Source organism: Arachis hypogaea, chromosome 5, assembly GCF_003086295.3.
Source record: "Arachis hypogaea cultivar Tifrunner chromosome 5, arahy.Tifrunner.gnm2.J5K5, whole genome shotgun sequence".
Lineage (NCBI taxonomy): Eukaryota > Viridiplantae > Streptophyta > Magnoliopsida > Fabales > Fabaceae > Arachis > Arachis hypogaea.
This window is the reverse complement of record NC_092040.1, coordinates 13,741,822-13,762,985: the sequence shown is the minus strand read 5'-3', so window position 1 is coordinate 13,762,985 and position 21,164 is coordinate 13,741,822. Positions and strand designations below refer to the sequence as shown.

The following is a 21,164-nucleotide window of genomic DNA, read 5'->3' as shown; positions in this document are numbered from 1 at the left end:
TTTTATTTTTATTTCAAGGATACAATTGTCATTGCCAACTTGAATACAGATAAATTTTTTCAAGTTATCGGTTCCTACATGGTATATCAGTACTCCAGTAAAGTACACTGGAGTACTTGAAACGTATCCTATAATATGAATCCCCATAATTCGAAACAGACATCCTAGCATCTTTCGGAGATGGGCACCTTTTCCTGTATGACATATTAGTACGATCTTTACCAGGATTTTACGACTTCTAAACGTCCAACGCTAAATAAACATAGAAAATAATTCGAATAGAGATGAATTCAACCAAATTTTAAACAGAAGACAAAGAAAATCTAATATATCCCTACTTTTAAACAATCTCTATATACACCAATATAAAAGGTTTAAAATTTCCAACAGGTAATCTCATAACAGGATATAAAAGTTCCAATAACTTTGAGTTAACACAACACCAGAGGAACCCTACAGTAGAACAAATGAATACTAAAGTCTCGAACGAATGCTTGAGAAATGTATGATATAGAAATTTATCACGACAAAGACAGTAATACGAGTACTTAGAAAATTCGGCTGTGCATAGGCACTTAATGAAATTTTAACTACAAAACTTAGTGAGAGACGTAACTCCCATCTCAGCATAGTTGCAGGGTTTTTACCCCTCATTCACCTGGCTAAAAGGAAATCTCCCTTCAGCAGCTCCTAATATTTCATTCCCTTGAAAGTAACAGACAATCTAATATTGAGATTACACATTAACAATTCCACATAAAAATCTTATTTTAATACTCCAGTCTAACTCTGACCCAACCATTTGATGGAATAATAATAATAACTCTCATAGGCTCACAGACATACGAAACAAGCTCAAAATTTCACATTAATTTCTCACAAACCTATCAGCGTCCAAAGACGATTTTTGACTCTTTCCTTTTACTTTACATCACAAAAATTGTGTAAGCTACTTATAGTTATAGACCATCTCCATAAAGCTTGTCACACGACAGAATGATTTGCGCCTTCCTACACCAAACTTAGTAATTTAGACTTTAGATACAGGTTTTATTACTTAGTAAGATTGGACCACCTTTCTTCCGTTCTTTATACTTCATTCCACTTCACTCGAAATTAGAACACAAGTTTGATACACACACATTTGCGCAACCATGGCCTTAGTCTATTTAGCCAATAAACAATTACAGCAGAAACAGATAAAGACCGCTTCGGATCTCACCATACACATATATTCGATCCAAGCAACTTTTGAATCCCTAAAACGACCCGTTGTTAGCTACATGATGACATTAATATGGCAAAAAACCAAAATGCGCATAACATGGTTAACCCGTTCGTCCACTAAAGGAAACGTCACAAAACAACAACCAAACATGACCAAAAATAAATAAATAAAAAGAAGAAGAAGAAACAGCAATACGGAAATAGCTGAAAAAAAAGAAAAAACACATTTAGGAAAATCCAGAAGCAGAGCGAATGAAATTTGGAAGGATCTGATATGTGAGGAGTTTACTTAGCAACCATTCTGGCGATGAAATCCTCGTAACGGATCTTACCATCGGGGCCAACATCAACCTCCCTGATCCACTCGTCAAACTCAGAGGGCTCGAGCTTCTCGCCAATACTGGTGAGGATGTGGCGGAGCTCAGAGACGGAGACGTAGCCGGTGTTGTCCTTGTCGAGGACCTTGAAGGCGTCGCGGAGCTGGCGATCAAAGGGCTCAGCCTTCATGTGCTTGGCCATCAGATCCAGAAATCGAGGAAAATCGAAGGGTGCGGTGAGGTTCTCTTCGGCGATGATGGCTTTGAGTTGTGCCTGGGTGGGGTTGCCGCCCAGCGACCTCATAAGGATCCCAAGCTCCGACGGAGCGATCCGCCCGCTGCCGCTCGTATCGAAGAGAGTGAAAGCTTCCTTCATCGAAGCTACCTGCTCGTCGCTCAGATCCTTACCCATTTTTCTTTCTTCTTCTTTCGGTTTTTTCTTTTTACGCTTCGCTTTCTCTCTCTCTCTCTCGGCTGCAAACTGCAAAGGTGAAATTGAAAATGCTAATCGTCCCTCCTTTCTCTCTCACACTCGCGATTTGATTTTATTTGCTGAATGACTATTATGCATCTTGCTTTTTCTATTTCCTCTTGGTTTTTCTTTTTTTTTTTTACAAATTCGTGAAGCCCGTGGTTTGACGACGTCGTTGGAATCATGTTTTGCATTGTTGAAGGTGGAGGGCCTACGACACGTCGTGTGACAGCGAATAGGAATAAGGGCTTTTCCTTTTTGGGCCGGAAAGCCCATCAAGACTGAGAAATATGGAGCATCCGTGCATGCTGACCATCAATTATGTCTGGACTCTGGACTATTCGGAGTTGGAAATTGGAATAATATTCTGCACCCCTTATCACTCGCGTCTCCCTAGCTTCTAACACTATCAACTATTCGAATTTCGACCACCATCCATTTTTATTTCATTTTATTTTAAGAGTACTGAATCTTCTTTATTTATTTATTTTTATAGTATTTTTTAATCCTACAAGTCAAGGATTATTCATGTTATATTTATTTAAAAGTTTGTTATTAACTAATAAATTATAACATTTACAAGAAAATTTAAACCTCAATATTTATTTGAATAAACTAATAAGCTATCTATTAAAGAGTAGTGAAATTTATAACGATGTCCATTTTATTTGACCGGAAAAAAAACATGTTAGTAATAATGAGGCAAAAGTGTTCATCATCCTTTACTGGCATTTTTTTTTGAAGTGAGCTCAACTTTGGGCCCCTTATTAAGTGATTAATCCAATACTACTAGAATTTAAGCTCGTTCCTAATTAACATGACTAGATCAGTATAGTGGGCCGGGATGACAGGCTCGCCTGTGGCATCTCGGTGGGCTTCGTTCACGCAGGTCATGATGTTGTTGGACAACATCATAATCTTCTGAAATGTACCTATTCAGTATTCATTCATGAACATGCAGTCATCAACACTCTGCATTAATTTTGTCCACAAAGTGCTTCTATCACCCAAAAACAGTCTCGCCCTCACATAAATAGTAATTATTGTTCACTTTCCCTTTTTCGTTGGGATAGGGTCATAGGGAGGACCACTTGCATTTTGTCTGGCTATGATTTCGTAGGAGTAGTTAAATGTAAATATTAATATTTGAGGTATCCTTATCACACTCGAGAATCAAAAGATTGGACATTTGGCAAACGCACTTATATTATAAAAAGATAATAATATGGTTTTATATAGTATATTTTTTAGTATTTTTAGTACTCTTTTAGTACGTTATAATTTTTTTTATTATTATTATTTATGGTTAATTTTTTTTAATTTATTTTATCTAATGGATCAATAAATTATATTATAAAAAGATAATAATAAATATAATGCACAAAAATTATCATTATAAAAATATATAATGTTAAATAAAAAATTAGTAAAAAATATAAATAATAAATAATAGAAAAAAGAGCTCATATAAAGAGAAATAATAAGAATTCTATAAGTAATACAATAATATGTATAAAGGATAAAGTTGGTAAAAGAAAAATAAAAGTTAAATGTCAATGGCTAAAAGCCAGTTAGTGCAACGCAAGTTAGAAATTCTTGCTTCTTGTAAACGTGGTTTTGTAACTAAAATCACTTCTGTGTTTATAAATAGAAAAATTAGCCAAACTAAAAATGGAAGCGTTCAAGAAGCTGTAACGTGCTTTTCCTCTTTCAACATGGTTGCCAAACACATCCTAAGTGGTGTGATGTTAATACGTTTAAATTATTGGTCCCATTTAAGAGAATCCAAGTCCAAGAAACAGTTCCCATTTTTGTCAATATGCAGAAATTTGTCAAAGTTGAGGAAGGTTGGAACGTGGTTAAAAGTTGAAAACCACGTCAGTAGTATAATTGGCTACTTCAACTTATAATTACACAATTTGGTTTATAGTTTCCATTTGTAATCCATTAATGTTTAGCTGTAAAGTTATCAGTTTATTGCTGCCAAAGTTAGGTTTAAGGTTAGGTTTCCCTCCTTGACATCCTCTTCCATTCAATTGAAATTTAAAGTAGCCATAAAAATTTCGGAAGAAGGTGACATTTTTTTTGCCTTGCGTATTATTTCAGCTAACAAATGTCCTAAAAATATATTTTAAAAATGTGCAATATCCAAACCCTTCCTGTCAAAGTTCTGATTATGTTAAATTCATTGATATAAATTACTTGGTAATTGGTATTTTACTATAGAACTCTGTAACAAACTTTTGAATTAAATATAAGAGGACAAAAATAGCAAAGACTATAACTTATAGAAAATTTTGATTGAAAATGAATTAGTCAAAGGGGGTAGGTCCATGGCACCCACATATTAATTCATGCTTTAATTTAGCACTAGAAGTTGTTTTCCCTGGCAAGTGGCAACCCTCCCCGCCGACTATCAGCACTGATAAAATCCATTGAATTATTTCCCCCCTCAAAAAGAATATATATATATAAGCTAACTTTGAGTCAAGACTGAGATTAGAGAAATGCAAATGTGCACCAACTTACTTTAGCCTGTCAGCAACTAAAAAAAGTTATATCAATTAATTATGCAACCTCTTTGAAAATGTTTCTCATTAGCATAGCTAGTCTTCTCATTTTCTCCACTATAGTAGCATCTATTAACTAATTACAAAATCGTAGACTAGTAATAGTAATAGCAACTTCATACATAATAAAGAAATATCAAGCAAGGTGTCAAGTTTCAAAATCATGTTACAGTAGGAACCAAATACTAAAGTTAGATTCTTTAGGATACTGCCTCATACGGGTGTTTCTCTTTTAGCATATGTTTGACAAATTTTTACACCAAAATCAACTATGAATTCCCTTGGTTTCCTTCTTTTATTGCTTGTTCTGGTTGCATTTTCCATTGTGCAGCTGGTTCATGGAAATGCAGAACTGAGAGCTCTTATGGACTTGAAATCCTCACTAGACCCGGAGGGAAAGATCCTTAGCTCTTGGAGCAGTGATGGTGATCCATGCAGTGGCTTGTTCCAAGGTGTTGCGTGCAATGAGCACCGCAAAGTGGCCAACATTTCCTTGCAGGGAAAGGGACTTTCAGGGTGGTTATCTCCTTCTGTGGCTGAACTTAAATGCTTGTCAGGTTTATACCTTCATTACAACAACCTTTCTGGTGAGATACCCCCACAGATTTCAAATCTTACTGAACTTGTTGATCTCTATCTCGACGTGAATAGTCTCTCCGGAACCATACCTACTGAGATCGGCAACATGGCTAGTCTCCAAGGTAAGTATATATATTATAACATTCATATTTTGATCTTCTTGGTCTATGGATAATTGGATATCAATGATCCAACATTGAGTTAAGATCTATAAATTAATCACTCACTTGCTCATTATACTATGCAGTGGTGCAGTTAGGAGACAACCAATTAGTGGGAAGTATACCTAAACAGATGGGCTCCTTGAAGCAGCTTAGTACTCTTGCATTGCAATATAACAAATTAAGTGGCGAAATTCCACTAAGCTTGGGAAACTTGGAAAAGCTAAGCAGGCTGAATTTGAGCTTTAACAACTTCACTGGTATGATTCCTGCAACATTAGCTCATCTTGAACAACTCAAGGTTCTAGACATTCAAAACAATTCTCTATCAGGGTTTGTTCCTTCAGGTATGCCTCGACGGCTCTACCTTCTAGATATTTCTCTTTGTACATTTTTTTAGTGCATTTAAAGTGACTTGCGTTTTGAACACGAAAATGAAGGATTGAAGAGACTGGGGGATGGATTCCAAGGTGCAAACAACCGAGGTCTATGTGGAGTTGGGTTTTCTACTCTGAGAGCATGCAACAAAGATCAAGACATGAAAGTTAACCATATTGATGACACAGACCAAGATCTACCCAAAAATGATGATACTGAAAACGCTCTTCCAGAGCCTGCGAATGTGAAATTGAATTGTAACCAGACTCATTGCTCAAAATCAAGGAGGTTTCCTCAGGCTGTGATCACAGCAGGTCTTGTGACAATCACACTCACATTCTTCAGCGTTGGATTTCTTACTTTTGTCAAATACCGACGGCAAAAGCAGAGGATTAGGAATACATCAGACTCATCTGAAGGGAAACTTAGTCCTTGCCAGCCTAAAGACTTCATCAGGAAAAGTCCATCTCCACTTGTTAACCTTGAGTATCACAATGGATGGGATCCATTGTCTAACCAAAATCTAAACCAGGTTAGATTTAATGTGGATGAGGTAGAGTCGGCAACGCTGTACTTTTCGGAAGCCAATTTATTGAGTAAGAGCAAATTCTCAGCAGTTTATAAGGGAGTACTCAGAGATGGTTCTCTTGTGGCCATTAGAAGCATTAACTCGACATGCTGCAAAACTGAGGAAGCTGAGTTTGTGAAGGGGCTGACCTTAGTAACCTCACTGAGACATGAAAACCTTGTTAGGCTCAGAGGTTTCTGCTGTTCAAGAAGTAGAGGTGAATGTTTCCTGATCTATGACTTTGCCACCAAGGGAAACCTGTCTCAATATCTTGATATGGAAGATGGAAATGGACATGTGCTTGAATGGCCCAAGAGGGTCTCCATCATCAAGGGCATTGCAAAGGGTCAGTTCTTCCTAACTTGCATTATTTTTCTCTAAGCAAAAAAGAAATCTTCAAGATTATGTTATAATACTTGATTCAGAAAAGAAAGAAAATAAAAGAAATAAAGAATGAATGTCGATGGCTATGCTTTTATGAGCAGGTATTGGATATTTGCACGGTGATGAAGCAAGCAAACCTTCCCTAGTACATCAGAATATTTCAGTTGAAAATGTTCTCCTTGACCAGCAGTTCAATCCGTTGATCATGGATGCTGGGCTCCCCAAGCTTCTTGCAGATGACGTTGTTTTCTCAGCTCTGAAAGTAAGTGCCGCCATGGGGTACCTGGCCCCTGAATACGTTACTACAGGACGCTTCACTGAGAAGAGTGACATCTATGCATTTGGTGTCATTGTTCTTCAAGTTCTGTCTGGGAAGAAAACTGTAGGTGGTTCGATACGGTTGGCAGTTGAGTCTCTAAGATTTGATGATTTTGTTGACAGAAATCTGAGGGGAAGATACTCCAAACATGAGGCAACAATGCTTTCAAAGCTTGCAACTCTCTGCACCCATGAGCTTCCTGACCAAAGGCCAACCATGGTGGATGTGATTCAAGAACTGAATGTGTTTCCTGCTAATTCATGATAATCTACTACATTTCTACCCCAAAGGGTATCAGAAAAAATTGAGGCGTTTCACAATTTCTGGTTCCGTTCATGGCTACTATTTTCATGAACATTTGCAGTATTTTTTTGTTAGTTAGCAACTGAAATAACAATGACCAAATATCTGTAAATTTGAGTTTATTCGTCTCCTGCTATTTCAAACCATTTGAGATTGTTAAATGATATTCTTCGAATGTAAAACGAATGGCTCCGAAGGTAATAATTAATATCAGCACAGCAGACATCGTGATTTATTGTTGAATTTTCTTTAAAAAATATTTTGTTCTTTGATGAATTCTACGATCTTTGTTGACTTTTTTTAAATGTTATAAACCAAGCCACCTAAAATCAAATGACCTATTAACAATATATGTATGGTTTAAAGTTGAAAGTGGAAACAAGCAAGATGATGGCCTTCCCAACACAATTGTTCTGCGTTCAAGTTCTTTAGGAGGAGACAATGCCAAACTACCATTACCATAACGAAACTCATTATGCAAGAAAATTCACAAAAGTCGTCTGCATTGTTCTCCCAAGCCAGTGGAAGGATTAGTATTTATTTAGAATTACATTAACTCCCTGTTTACGAGCTCTTCTATTCACCCACAAAATTTTTATTTGACATGCTTGCCCCGTGAACAAGATTAGAATTTTACGCATAAGCAGTTTGTTGCTGATCTTGAAGCCATTCAGAAGGCCACCAATCGGGTTTACTAGCGACAACCTTCACATCCTCTTGTCCTTGTATGGATAATGTATTGGACCCTTTAAAGGCATCATCTAGCCGCAAGAGCCCCAACCCGCGACATCCCATGGCGGTAGTTACTGTACCAGCCTTTTTGCCAGATGCAGTGTTCATCACTTCTGACCCAGGAATCACCTTGTTTTCTACTTCTGAAATCATGCAAAAGGAATGGCTCAGCCCACATATTTTGATTGTTTATATGCGAAAAAAAACACCAAATACTCCTTGAAGCAATACCTTTCCCATCATCATCGATAAACTTTAGAGGAACTACACGCTTCCTTATCACCCCTCTGTGGTGTGTTCGAGCTATGAGTTCCTGGCCGACATAGCAACCTTTGTCAAAGCTAATAGCATTAAGGCCTGCAAGATTGTACTCTAGTGGTACTGCCTCACCTGGACATGATCAATCAATCAAGGCTTTGTGAGACGGAATGCGTCAGAAGAATTCTTTATTTATACAAGGAAAAACCATATACACACCTTTCGGGATCTCGCTTGATCCTTCTGCTACCCCTTGCTCTATTCTCCACAAAAGGTAATTCTGTTCATCTGTTTCTTTACCAACCTCAACAAGAGGTGCTGAAATGCGCAGACAAGAGAGGGATTTTATTTTAAAGTAAATAGCTATGGATATGTCACAATAACAATCATATTAAGAATGTAGCAACAAAAGCTATAAAAATCTTATCAGCAATAAAGGAGCGGATGACTAACGAATTGTATTCGATGGGAAGATCCCTCTGAAACCCAGACAGACCAATCTAGGATCCTTAAACCACTGCCATCCAATATTATTTGCACGTGAAGATGACACTCCAGCATTGTCCACACCAGCACCCCAGCCAAGAGAGGCAGCTTCTGGTTCTTCTTTGTTGGAGGACTTAACAGGAACACCAGCACCGTAACGCTGCCAGCACGAGAATTGCTCTGTGACATCATCAATCTCAACCTTTGACCTCAACCGGTATCTGCAGCACTAACATGTTAAGGGTCTCTGCATAAGAACCCAAATAATACCAACAAAATAGGAAGAATAATAACTGCAATTAAGAAGCACCAAAGCATAAACTTGCTATGAACGCCAGAAAAATAATAAACTTAGGCAAGCCCTATGATCTTGTTTGTGCAAGCTCAGTTGAATTCATGATGCAACTATTCTCATATCAGCAACATCATGTCGATGAAATCTATCTTAGTACTGTTGTATTAACAGTGTTATGGCAATGATCTCTTTGGAACTGACAAAGACTAATAGAAACAAATTGCAACCCTGAATGAAAGCATTCTGAAATTAATAACCATAACAAAAACGTCAATCAAAACCAACCATACTAGTAATAATGTTCACTTTCTGTCTCTTAAAAGTTAAATCCCTTTTTTCCTTTCCTCTTCTCCTTGTCTTCACGCACTTCTTGCTTCCTCAATACATTCATTGACGATCTCAATTTCAATTCTATGAGAAAGGGGGAGCAGAGCAGCAACCATGCCTATGTCCAATTCTAATTCTTGTGCTGCCGACCACGAAAATTTCAAGCAAATTACCTGCAACCTTAGCTCCTCTTCCATTGTTTATTCTTTCTCAACTATTATTATATACTCCAAAAATACTCTGTTTGTTATTTACGCTGTTATGTTTAGTTACAACTTTGTTGTTCAACTTCATTTTGATTGCTCAATGCTCATGTTGTCCTATTTATGATGTTTTCTCATTTTTGTTCGATTCTCTGTTCGGGGTTTAGCTTTAGCTCTAAAGTATGAGCTCATAGACAAGCACTAATTTTGCATTATGGACAAGTAGATATGCAGCAACTGCTGGCAACTAGATTGGTGCATGGGTTGCTTGCACGCAGGTACTAATAATGGACAAACTAACCGTACAGATAATGTCTCACTCATGTAAGAATCACAGGATTACATTTTGAGCATTCATTGTCATTTCTATCAACAGCTAATAAATACTTTTCCACCATCATTGAGTGGATGCAGTTACTATGACAATAGGAGAAAATTATTTAGCGGACTTTGTAATAGTAAGCAGTAAAAGCAGGATGAGAGGGTAAATGAGCTCACTTCTTTAAGGTGTGAAGCAATTCAGCCAAAGCAGAAGCATCCACATCGGCGAACAAATCAAAGGGATCATGAGGGTCGGAGCCAGGGGCAGTGCCGGTATCATCAAGCTTGGTATCAGGCTTGGGGGGCTTATAGAGGAAAAAGTCATAAAGGAATCTTCCCTGAGGGGTCAAAAGTGCGGCGTATAGAGGAGGGACAGTGGCCACAGGAACATTGGGCGTTGGCACATTCGCGGTTTTCTCACCCAGGGGTTCACCGAAGCTGCGTACATCGTTGCTCAACAAACCCTGAAGGAACTTGAGTGTGTCAGGACCTCGGAACCGGATAACACCCCGCGATTTCAAGAGAGACGCCACGGGACCAGCATCCAATAGCTGCTGGGTTTCGCGATGGTCGGAGAATTGTTTAAAGGCGGTGTGGTGGATGCTTCTGAAGCGCCCATAAATTGATTTGGTGAATGCAACGCAATTCATAGATACTACTGTTTTGTCGCAGTGTTTCGGAATCGTGGGAACTGGAAACAGTGATGTTGAAGTTGAAGAAGAAGAAGAAGAAGAGGTGTGAGAGAGACTGAGGGAGGAGGTTTAATTTGGATTTGGCATGGGCGCGTGGATAGATTGTGGGTAGACACGTTGGGCTAGAAGGTGTTCGATGAAAGTGGCGTGTGAGTGTGTAGGAAATACGCTGATATATTCTGATGCTATTTGCCACAATACATGTTAGGCAGCACTTATGACTTATCCAACCCACCGCCACAATTTCTTTTTCTTTGAAGGAGCTTTCTTTGGTGGGAAAAGAATAATCTGGACCTTAAAAGGATCAGGTTATAAATTCAAATAATAAAAAATGCACAAAAAAAAATCAGAATTTTTTATTACAAAAAAGCACCAACTTCGCGTCATGGTGGAGGAGATCCGCTCGGTGTCATCGCTGCATCGTCTTCCCCGGCAAGTTGGGCGTGGACTCAGTGCCGCTGGCTGAGGAGATCTGAGAGAAGAGCAAAACAGAGATTCAGAGAGGAGAGAGAGCTCGCCTCGCCGTCGTCGTTGCCGTCGCCACCGCAGTTCATCGCCTCTCCAGATCTGGTCGCAACGCCCAAGCCTCTGAGGATGTTCCATTACTACGTCCTCGACGAGACGCAGAACAAACTCGATTACATCCTCTCTCTCTCTCTCACTGTTGAGAACTTCCATTACGACCTCCTTCGTGATTCACCTCACTCACTCAGAATCGCACGTTCAAAAATTACCCAAATCAAAACCCTAGCTTCTTCAACGGTTCTGCCGCCGCTGTCCGTGGTTGCCTTCCCCAATCCCCATCTCCCGTGGCTTCTCTGTTTGAGGATTCAAGCTGCTCGCCGTCATGTGGTTCGTTTCGCCACTCGCCCTCGTCTCTTTGTCGTCCTGCTGTCCGTCAAAGGTTAGTGTCACTGCTTATAGGGTTTTTCAGCTCTTCCTTTCATGCTCCGTTTAGTGAGACTGATTTTTGAATGTGAATGGAAATATAATCATTGATTTTGTGTTGTTGAAATTATTGGTTAAAATGGATTTGTTACTCTGCTGCTGCTTTTTTTAATTTCTGAGTATGCTGTGTTTGAATTTTTTTTTGGATAGATTTATTGATTTCAGGTTTAGGGTGATTATTTGTTGTTGTTTTTTAATTTTGTTGCTGATTGTTCTTGATTCCTAGCTCTGTTCAGTCTGTTGTGTTGTTGGTAATGGTGTTTTTTATTGTTTATCCTTTGAGAGCTGCTGCTAGTGCAGTGTTGCCTTGATTTCAGTTATGGTTTTTGATTGGGTTTTTGTTGATTATTTGTTGCTGTTTTTGAAATTTTGTTGATGAAAATCTTGCCAGCAATTGCTCAGACGTGATAATTTTCAATCTTTCCAGCATGCATTATTGGTCCCAAAGGAGGAAGACTGCATTGAATGGTTTAAAAATGCTGGCTTCAAAGACGTTAAGCTCAAAAGGATAGGTCCAAAGTGGTACCATGGTGGCTTCAAAGTCCGGCATGGCCAAGTTCATCCATCAGTGCATATTAGGTTTTTTTACATCTTTTCACATTTTTCCTCAATTTATGGTTTTTAAATTCCTAATTTTCTATCACTCATGTTTCTTTGTTTTTTTGTGCTTATATTTAAAGTTTAGAATCTAATTTCTTAAACATTCAAGTAGCTCAAAATTTTAGTCTGATCTCTTTGTTGGTTTCTAGGCTTTTGATAAATTATTTAATTATGTATCTAGCTTCGTTCAAATGATTGTCAATGAAGGATGATTTCAACAAGTGACACAAATTTTACTGTGAGCAGCTTTTTCACAGGCCACAGAGGAGGTTCATTGAGCTGGAAGCTCATAGTTGTACTAAAGATACTGAATTAGACATGCTTTGGACATCTCACATGTTTACTCAGATTGAGAATTGCTAGTGAAAATGAAATCAGTAAACCTTGTCCCCAACCCGATTTATTCAGATTTGAGCATTCATTCAAGTCTTGTGTGCTGTGTTTTGATTCTTCCATATTCAATAACCTCTCTGATTTGAACTTGGTAATTGTGAAAAAGGGTGACAATGATTTATCAGCCATTTCCCCCATTGATACTTGCTTTTCTAAATTCATCTAAAATGTGAGGCAATCGATTGTACAAGACTGCTATCACCTTGCAATTGGGATGTTTATTCAGAAGGTTTTTTGTCAACTATGTTTTCTGATTAAGTGTGCTAACCATAAGAACAGCTTCATTTGAGCTTTGGCACTATCTAATATGTCATAGTAGTTCATGGTGTTGTGCACATTGGAAGAGACTCCCTTTTGACATCTTCTAGTCTTTGGCTCTTTGCAGTGCAGCTTCAACACCATGCTCGGCATCGCCTTCCGACATTTCAGTTGATCTTTGTACATGTAATTGAATCACTGGTTTTTGTTCCTGTAAGCACTCATTTTAACTGATAAACAATATTTGTCTGAATGCTCAGTTGTGCAATTTCATTTTAGTCTTAGCCATGCTGATAGTTTTCTTTTGTTCTTCTTGGGTTATTTCTTCAGATTATGATTGGTGTTCTGTTCTTTCTCTTAGTTTTATGACGACCAGCTGCTTGCCTTCATGGTCTTGATTCTTATCTGGTTGTGCGAACTCTTTACTCTCATTAGGTATCTCTCTCTCTCTCTTTCTCTCGAACTTGTATGGTCTTGGGTTAAGAAATTCACTGTTTTGATTTTTGCTTTTGACTATATTGGATAACTGTTTCCTTTTGAGGCCTAGTCTGAATGTTCTTGGCCAAATAGGGAATTGTAATAAGGAGCTACCGTTTAAGTAACACTACTTTTGTTTAATAAATATATTGGCCATAATTATAGATTCTTTTGACTGGTGTTCATATGAAGCTTCATTAATTAATTGAATCTTTATGTTGAAATGACAAATAGTCCTGCCTGTTGCACTTTTCTTAAACATACGTGTGATTAAGCAAGTGTTTGGCTGATTTCTGATATGGTTTTGCTATCTTTCATGCAGTGTCCGAACGCCGATTTCAATAAAGTTCTTCCCTCGTTTCTTTTTGTTGTATTTTCTGGTCTTTCACATATATTTCTTCTTTTATTCATATGGTAATGTTTGTAGTGTTTTATTTTTTTCGGTGCAATTTAATTAATATTATCTGAAAATAATTTTTTTTTAAAAAAATTCCAGGTTTTTCATATTTGGCTCTATCTACTACAGCAGCTTTTATGCAACATCTTATCTTATACTTTTGGAATCGTTTTGAGGTAAGAAATGATAAAGGTTGGAAAGAGCTACAATCTGGAAAGAGGCCTTTCCTTACCGGGTGACTCAATATGCAACAATAGGGAAGGAAGAAAGAAGAAGGGATGAGGTTGTGGAATATTTATAAGATGGATGGGAAGTTACTTAAAAGAGACTTGTTCAGCTGTAATAAGTTCATTTCTCAAGTTGTATCCTAAAAGCGCATTCACTTAAAGTAAGAAATTGTAGTTTTTGCGTACTTAATGTGTGTTTAGGTTTGTTGTTGGTCATTATTGGTTTTAATAATTTTTTTATCATTTTTAATACTTTTTTTTATATTTTGATTTTTTATTTTTTTAATTAAACCATTTATTATAATTTTGTTATAATATAAATTATTAATTTTATTAAAAATGACAAAATAAATAAAAAAATTGATCATATATAACAATAGAATCCTAAGTAATAAAATGTTATTGTCTAAAATAATACTAAATAAAAAATGTTGAAAATATTAAAATAATTATAGAATATTTTTTGTTTGATATTATAAAATTTATCATTGTAATTTTTGTGTATTGTTTATTGTTCTAATTTTTTATAATATGTATTATTGTTCTTATTAGAAATGATAAATTAAATCATTTGGGATTTATTATAAACTTTTTTTTATTTTCTTCAAGTTTTTCCAGAAAAAAAATTTATGTCAATATGAAAGATGAAGTTGTGATAGTTGGTAAAAAAAGTTCAAATTTTTCAAAAAAAAAAACGATCTTTAAATAGCTAGTCTAATTAAATCATACTGAATCGGTCTTTAAATTCATTAAATTTTGGGTCAAACATAGAATTTCTAACATTTGTTGTACGGATACAATTTTAACCATTGAATTAGCATCTTTCTATTTGATCTATTAAGGTCTGAAAAAATATCTTTCCCACCAAAGACAAAGCCATTCTTTGAAAACTATCTTCTCCTCGAAAAGCATGAGGCATGGGGGATTAATTAAAATTAAGAACTTAGAAGCTGATAATGCGTATCTCTCTAGTTATCACCAATACATGGCAACCTAACTACCTAACTAATTAAGATTGGTGCTAGACCATGCAATCAATTTCATTGTTGTTTGCTTACTATAAAGTTCGGATACTTGGCTGAGTTGTCTTATCTGCGTGTCGGACACATTTCGGACATGACACTCACCCGATAGGTTGTGTCTAACATTATCTTAATAAAAAATAAAAAATATTTTTCCGACACATCTAAATACCATTATATGTCAGTGTTCAGTTTTATTTTTAACATATATTTTTAAAATAAATTTAGATATAATATATATTATTATTTATTAAAATAAAAAATATTTTAAATACTTGATATAATTAAAATAAGATATTAAAAGCAATTAAAAATTTTAATTTATATTTTAATATCAATAAAATATTAAAATATCATTACAATTTATCCAAAAAATATTTTATCTTTTATATATATGTGTGTCCCGTATCATGTAAAATTTTAAAATTCACGTGTCGACATAATCGTATCGTGTCCCGTGTGGGCATCATAGTTTACTCATATTAGAAGGAGAATAACGAAGCACTATTTGATTATTTGTATTTTGTGTTGATAATGCTCACAGTTGGAAATTAAATCTATATGCCACCATGTTTAATTTGTTTGGATAAAAAAGTCTGTTTTGTTTTTGCCGAAGCTATAATTATCGCTCCTTTGTTCCTTACTTAAAAGAATACTACCTTTGTACGTACTCTATGGACCAACCGTCATATATTGTCTAATGACACAACACAGGCATTTTCCTCTTTGTCAATGTATGTACCCCACCTAATATTCCATTAAATAATTATCTCATTTAACTAATTTACGCTTTAATCGTATGCTCAGCAATCAATCCTTATGGCTGCTTTTGGTTTAGGATTGAAAATATTGCAAGTACATTAAATATTTTTTTAACGATAAATCTTTTTTGTTTACCTTTTCTTTTCTTAATAATTTTGCTTCACCGTAAATATATTGTAGCTTTTGTATTAAATTATTAGATTAAAAAAAGTCATTGTTAATTTTTTTATTTAATCTTTATAACAAAAATACTAAAAATAATTATTAGAATTTTTTTATTTTGATTTTTTATGGTTATGCTTTACAAAAAAAAATACTTTTTATATTATTATTTTAGTACTTTTTTAAAATTTTAATTTTTTTCATAGTATATATGTTCTTGTTTAGAGTTTTTTTATGTTTCCTTATATATATTGTTGTATTTTTTAATAGAAATTTTAATACTTATTATTTATATAAGTTTTTTTAATCATTTTTATTGATATATTTTTTAATAGAATTTTGTTGTTTTTTGTTTGATTTTGTATAATTTTCACTATATATTCCTAAATTAGTATGTATTTTATTTATTATTATTATTATTTATAATTTAAATTATTAATTCTATTAGAAAGATCAAATTAAATACAAGAAAATAGTACTAAAGATGAGTACTGAAAATTATGATAAAAAAGAATACTAAATTTTAATATAGAAATTTAAATTCTTTTCAAATAAATATTTATAGCCAAAGAGTTTTAAAAAACTTCATATTTTTTTTTAGTAATTTTAATCTAAATTCAAACAATATTTATTTTATTATAATTTATCTTAATACAAATTATTAAACATAAATTATTTTAATACAAACTCATTTTTTATCAAAATTAAATTTATAAAATCAATTTAATATAAACTTTTAATTCAAACAATCAACACACATACATAAAATTCCACTGCTTCGAGAGAAGAAAAGATATTCAACTTAACCTTAGAGAAAAAAACATAATTATAAAAATTATATTACATGTATTTTCACTTGAAACTTAAATTATAGTGACAGCTAGAAATGAAAAGTCAAGCACATCCGTTTCTTTAGCTTTCAGAAGAGTTTATGAATTGTGGAACAGAAATGGTCCACATCCAATAGGATACAGAGGTGGTGAGCCAATTAATTTATATTATAATAAGTTAAGTGCTGACGTTAATATAACATAACATACTTACACCTGGGTCTGTATTCTCTGATGTGGCTCATTTTGCTTGTTTTTTGGAAATGATAATTACCTAGTTTGACCTCGTTCTTTCTTTTGCTATTTTAAATTTTTTAATTTTTTAATTTAGTATTTGTAGGATTGAGTAATTCTGGACTTCCTACTTGGAATTTGTGAATCAGAGAATTCAAGATTTTAAGTAAGAAAAATAGTGTAATTTTTATTTTTTTATATTAATTTTAATTTTTTTTACGGTAAATAATTGAATTGATTTAAAATTAAAATATGTATTAAATAAAAATTTTAAAATAATACTAATATTAATAAAAAAATATCATATCATCTTAAATTTATATTAGATATTATTTTTAAATTAATATTCGTATCAAATAAGAAGATACTGTGTCTTTTCAAAAAATAAAATTAATAAAAATACCTTTTTTATTATTGATTATTTTTTGTTAATTTTTTTATTTGTCATTATATATTTTTATAACTGAAATTGTTGTATATTATATTTATTATTTTTATTTTTTATAATATAATTTATTGAGTCTATTAAATAAAACAAATTAAACAAAAATATTAACAATAATAATAATAATAATAATAATAGCAAAAAATTGTAAAGTATTAATACTATATAAAAAATATACTTAAAAAAGTAATCAAAAAATTAAACATGTTTAAAAAGATATAATATTATCATTTAATATCATATCTTTTTTAATAATTATTTATCTAAAAATAATTTTAATTAATATTATTTAAATAATATTTATTTTATTAAAATTAAGGACAAATCATATAAAGAAATAAATTGAAATAGAAAATTACATGGATCTCCTAGATTGGAAAACGTTACGTAGATGCTATAATTTTATGTAAATCGAAGCAACTTATTTCGATTTACGTTCAGTTAATATAAATCGAAACAAGCTAATTCGATTTACTTAGGATGTGTGTTCTATATAAATAGGGTAATAACATAGAGTGTTGAATTGAGGGTAAATTGACAATTGCTAGTAAAGATAGTTTTCTAGTTTTTGTGCACAATAAAAGTACAATTAAGAGAAAAACGCGATCGGAAATAAAATTCACTAATAAAGATATGTTGAGCGTCTTTACCAGACCTTTCATGAGCCTTGTTGATTTTCAGAACACTATACCACAGAAATTAGGAACGCATGGAATGAAACGAATTGAGAAGTTATATTATCGAATTCCAATTTTTGTTGTCCGCGATAGGGTGAAGTACAACTCGTTTGTGATAGTGACGAGGATTTGCAAGTTTTATTTCACTGTCGTCGTCAGTTTCCGAAGGTGAGAATCCCTGAATTATTGGCCAAGCTTGTGGATGCGGTCTCTAGCTCAGGAGAATCGAGCCGGAATCATCCATCATTACCAACGGTAGCAGCCTCCAGTTCAACCCCTGTTATTCCATCTTCATCTGTGTCTGTAATTGCATCTGGGGCAGATTTAGTGGCATTTCTGTCTTTTGCAGCTGATCTACACCACGATGAGATCGCGAAACTAGGTGCTAACATGAATACTCCTGTTGTGATTCTGATTCCTGGGGGAGTTGGAGAACTGGATGCGGTGGAAGATGTCCTAGGGGATGAGGATGATGTGGAGCCTGCCACGATTGCTGATGACAGCGATGATGATTTAGGAAAAAGTATTCCCATTGGGGATAGTGGAGCATCGAGCTTGGAAACTCAGTAGTACCTGCCGTACTTTTCGACTCTGGACTTGGATGCGATGAGACTGGGAGGTTACCGAATGTAGAATCCGATTTTGGCGTGAGAGATTCACAGGAAAATGTGGGTCTAGGGGAGTTCCAAGTCGGACAACAGTTTCATAATAAAGAGAAAATCATCTTATGTGTGAAGATTTATACTATCCGGTGGGGGATTGAGTACAAAGGGATGGAGTCGGACCATGACAAGTACAAAGGCAAGTGTAAGAAGTTTGAAAATAGTTGCAGATCGTTGATTCGGATCATGCTACAGCATCAAAGAAGTATATGGGAGGTCAGACAGTATAATGGACCTTATACATGTTTGGCTACCTCCATTTCCAATTATCACAAGAAGCTTGATTATCATGTGATATCTGCTTTCATCTTTTCTATGATCAGAGCTGATATGACTGTGTCCATCAAGATATTACAGAATGCGACAGAGGCACATTTTGGATTTAGACCTACGTACCAGAGGATGTGGTTGGCCAAGCAAAAGGTCGTCGCTCATATATATGGTGATTGGGAAGAGGCCTATAATAAGCTGCCAAGATGGGTGCTCGATGTGAAGATAACAATGCCAAATGGTATTGCAGTTTTGAGAACAAGTCTTGTGCGAGTTAGAGGCCAAGATGATGGTGAGTCATCTTTTTTCACCGAATTTTTTTGTCATTCTCACTGTGCATTGAGGAATTCAAGTATTGTAAGCCGTTGGTTAGTATTGTCGGGACCCACTTATACAGCAAATATGGGGAAACATTGCTAGTTGCGATAGCTCAAGATGGAAATTCTAATATCGTTCCTATTGCTTTTGCCCTAGTGGAGGGTGAGAATATAGAGTCAAGGTCTTTTTTCTTGTCTCACGTACTACAGCAAATGACTCCTCATCTAGGCATATTCGTGATCTCTGATAGGCATAAGGGGATCAAGACAGCGTTGGAAGCACATGTTGGTGGATGGAATCCGCCTGCTGCTTATCGTGCATTCTGTATTATGCACGTTGCAGTGAATTTTGAGTTGAGTTTCAAGGGATAAGAATATAAGATGGCAGGAGGCTTCTAGTCAACACTGCTTATGCGCAGAGCCAAAGACTGAGGTTGAGTTTCATTATTGGTTTGACATCCTTCGGACTGAAGATCTGACAATGTGTGACTGGGCAAATAGGATAGAGTATGACAAGTGGACTTAGCATCGAGAGGGTTGTAGATTCGACCATATGACTACAAATATTTTCGAATGTGTTAACTCAATGATAAAGGGTGTCAGGAACCTTTCAGATTGTTTTTTGGTGAAGTCCACTTATGGAAGATTGGCAGAGCTCTTTGTTTGCAAGGGAAGAAAGTTGAGGCATAGTTGGGTCAGGTCAGCAGTTTAGTCAGTCACTTATGAAAGTAATGGAGACAAACCTGAAGGCATCGAGATGTTTTACCGTGACACTGTATGATAAGGATAATTCAGAGTTTAATGTGGCTGAGACAACTCCAACAAATAATTTCTCACTTGGTACTTACAGGGTCTCGTTGAGATATCGGACTTGCGATTGTGGATACTTTCAGGCACTTCACTACGCATGTTGCTATACAGTTGCTTGCTGTGTATATTCCCGCCTAAGTTGGGCAACTTATGTCCACAAGGTATATCACCTCAGTACGGTGTTTAATGTCTACCAGATGGGATTTAATCCTCCCATCCTAGAAAGTTTTTGACCACCTTATGATGGTCCTACCATCATCCTGGATGCTAGTAAGAGACGTACATCTGAAGGTCGTCTGAGGAGCACTATAATTCGCACTAGTATGGATGAGGTCAATCCAAATCGACCAAAGCAGTGTGGGCTATACAGACAGCCTGGTCATACTAGGCAGAGCTGTCCACAGGGAGGAGGCATCGGGGGATCTGGAGCACCTAGTGGAGTTTGGTGTTTTCTTTATTATGTTTCTTATTTGGTTGTTCACTGTATTTGGGTTTATTGTTTCCTAGCAATGTTTGTGTTGTTTTGTGTTTCATTTCATGTGTATGTGTAGTTCTTTATTAATGTCTTGTAGATGTCTTGTGTTTGCTAATGTTAACGTATTTTTTTCAATATATTGTTACATGTACTATTTTTTCCTGTGAAATTTCAACAGCTATCAACGAAGAACTTTTGTTGCTTATATTTTTCAATCTCATCCAAGAAGTATGCAATGAAATAACACAATAGGATAATAACATAATAACATAGCATGATAACCTAATAACATAACAACATAGCAAGATAATATAAAAACATAGCATCGTAACCTAAACACATGATAACATATTGGCATAACATAATCCTGAACTCAACACAATGACAAGAGATACACAACGTAACAACATATAACTAAACAGTCATCCGAATAGTCAGAATAGATGCGATCTTGTGAAGTAGCGGCATGGACGCCTGATCCTCTGTGCTTTCTGAGCGAGAGGTACCTCATCCTCATTCTTGTAAGCTAACATGCGAAAATATCCAAATTTTCAAGACTCTAAAGATTATTTGACATGGTAAAATTCACTTAGAAAAATATAACAA

At 35.2% G+C, this 21,164-nt stretch overlaps 5 protein-coding genes across 9 annotated transcripts; 3 read left to right on the top strand and 2 right to left on the bottom strand.

Annotated features, from left to right (window-relative positions):
* Positions 1-1,143: 1,143 nt before the first annotated feature.
* On the bottom strand, positions 1,144-2,474 carry LOC112800882 (probable calcium-binding protein CML13). The gene has a single exon (XM_025843330.3). The coding sequence runs from the start codon at positions 1,954-1,956 to the stop codon at positions 1,513-1,515; it is 444 nt and encodes a 147-aa protein (XP_025699115.1). The 5' UTR covers positions 1,957-2,474; the 3' UTR covers positions 1,144-1,512.
* A 1,998-nt stretch (positions 2,475-4,472) lies between these two features.
* On the top strand, positions 4,473-7,521 carry LOC112800879 (protein NSP-INTERACTING KINASE 2). Its single transcript, XM_025843322.3, has 4 exons — positions 4,473-5,287; positions 5,413-5,673; positions 5,767-6,618; positions 6,758-7,521. Exons 1-4 carry the CDS (start codon positions 4,858-4,860, stop codon positions 7,237-7,239), a joined length of 2,025 nt encoding a protein of 674 aa, XP_025699107.1. The 5' UTR covers positions 4,473-4,857; the 3' UTR covers positions 7,240-7,521.
* Positions 7,522-7,733: 212 nt separating this feature from the next.
* On the bottom strand, positions 7,734-10,550 carry LOC112800880 (putative transferase At4g12130, mitochondrial). Its single transcript, XM_025843323.3, has 5 exons — positions 10,078-10,550; positions 8,722-8,975; positions 8,488-8,586; positions 8,242-8,400; positions 7,734-8,153 (listed from the first exon to the last, which is right to left on the bottom strand). Exons 1-5 carry the CDS (start codon positions 10,548-10,550, stop codon positions 7,912-7,914), a joined length of 1,227 nt encoding a protein of 408 aa, XP_025699108.1. The 3' UTR covers positions 7,734-7,911.
* A 210-nt stretch (positions 10,551-10,760) lies between these two features.
* Positions 10,761-14,142, top strand: LOC112800881 (membralin-like protein At1g60995). 5 transcript variants are annotated; one of them, XR_003201546.3, is made up of 7 exons: positions 10,761-11,496; positions 11,968-12,119; positions 12,387-12,517; positions 12,919-13,004; positions 13,122-13,226; positions 13,591-13,682; positions 13,765-14,142. XR_003201546.3 is itself a non-coding variant. In XM_072236735.1 (6 exons), the coding sequence occupies exons 2-6, from the start codon at positions 12,068-12,070 to the stop codon at positions 13,902-13,904; spliced, it is 444 nt and encodes a 147-aa protein (XP_072092836.1). In that variant the 5' UTR covers positions 10,784-11,496; positions 11,932-12,067; the 3' UTR covers positions 13,905-14,142. The 5 variants fall into 5 exon arrangements, 4 of the variants coding, with proteins under 4 accessions (XP_072092836.1, XP_072092835.1, XP_072092837.1 ...); XM_072236735.1 differs by lacking the exon at positions 12,387-12,517 and having other exon boundaries at positions 10,784-11,496; positions 11,932-12,119; positions 13,153-13,226; XM_072236734.1 differs by lacking the exon at positions 12,387-12,517 and having other exon boundaries at positions 10,864-11,496; positions 13,153-13,226.
* Positions 14,143-18,797: 4,655 nt separating this feature from the next.
* On the top strand, positions 18,798-19,645 carry LOC140184832 (uncharacterized). Its single transcript, XM_072238015.1, has 2 exons — positions 18,798-19,248; positions 19,377-19,645. The coding sequence occupies exons 1-2, from the start codon at positions 18,798-18,800 to the stop codon at positions 19,643-19,645; spliced, it is 720 nt and encodes a 239-aa protein (XP_072094116.1).
* Positions 19,646-21,164: the final 1,519 nt, after the last annotated feature.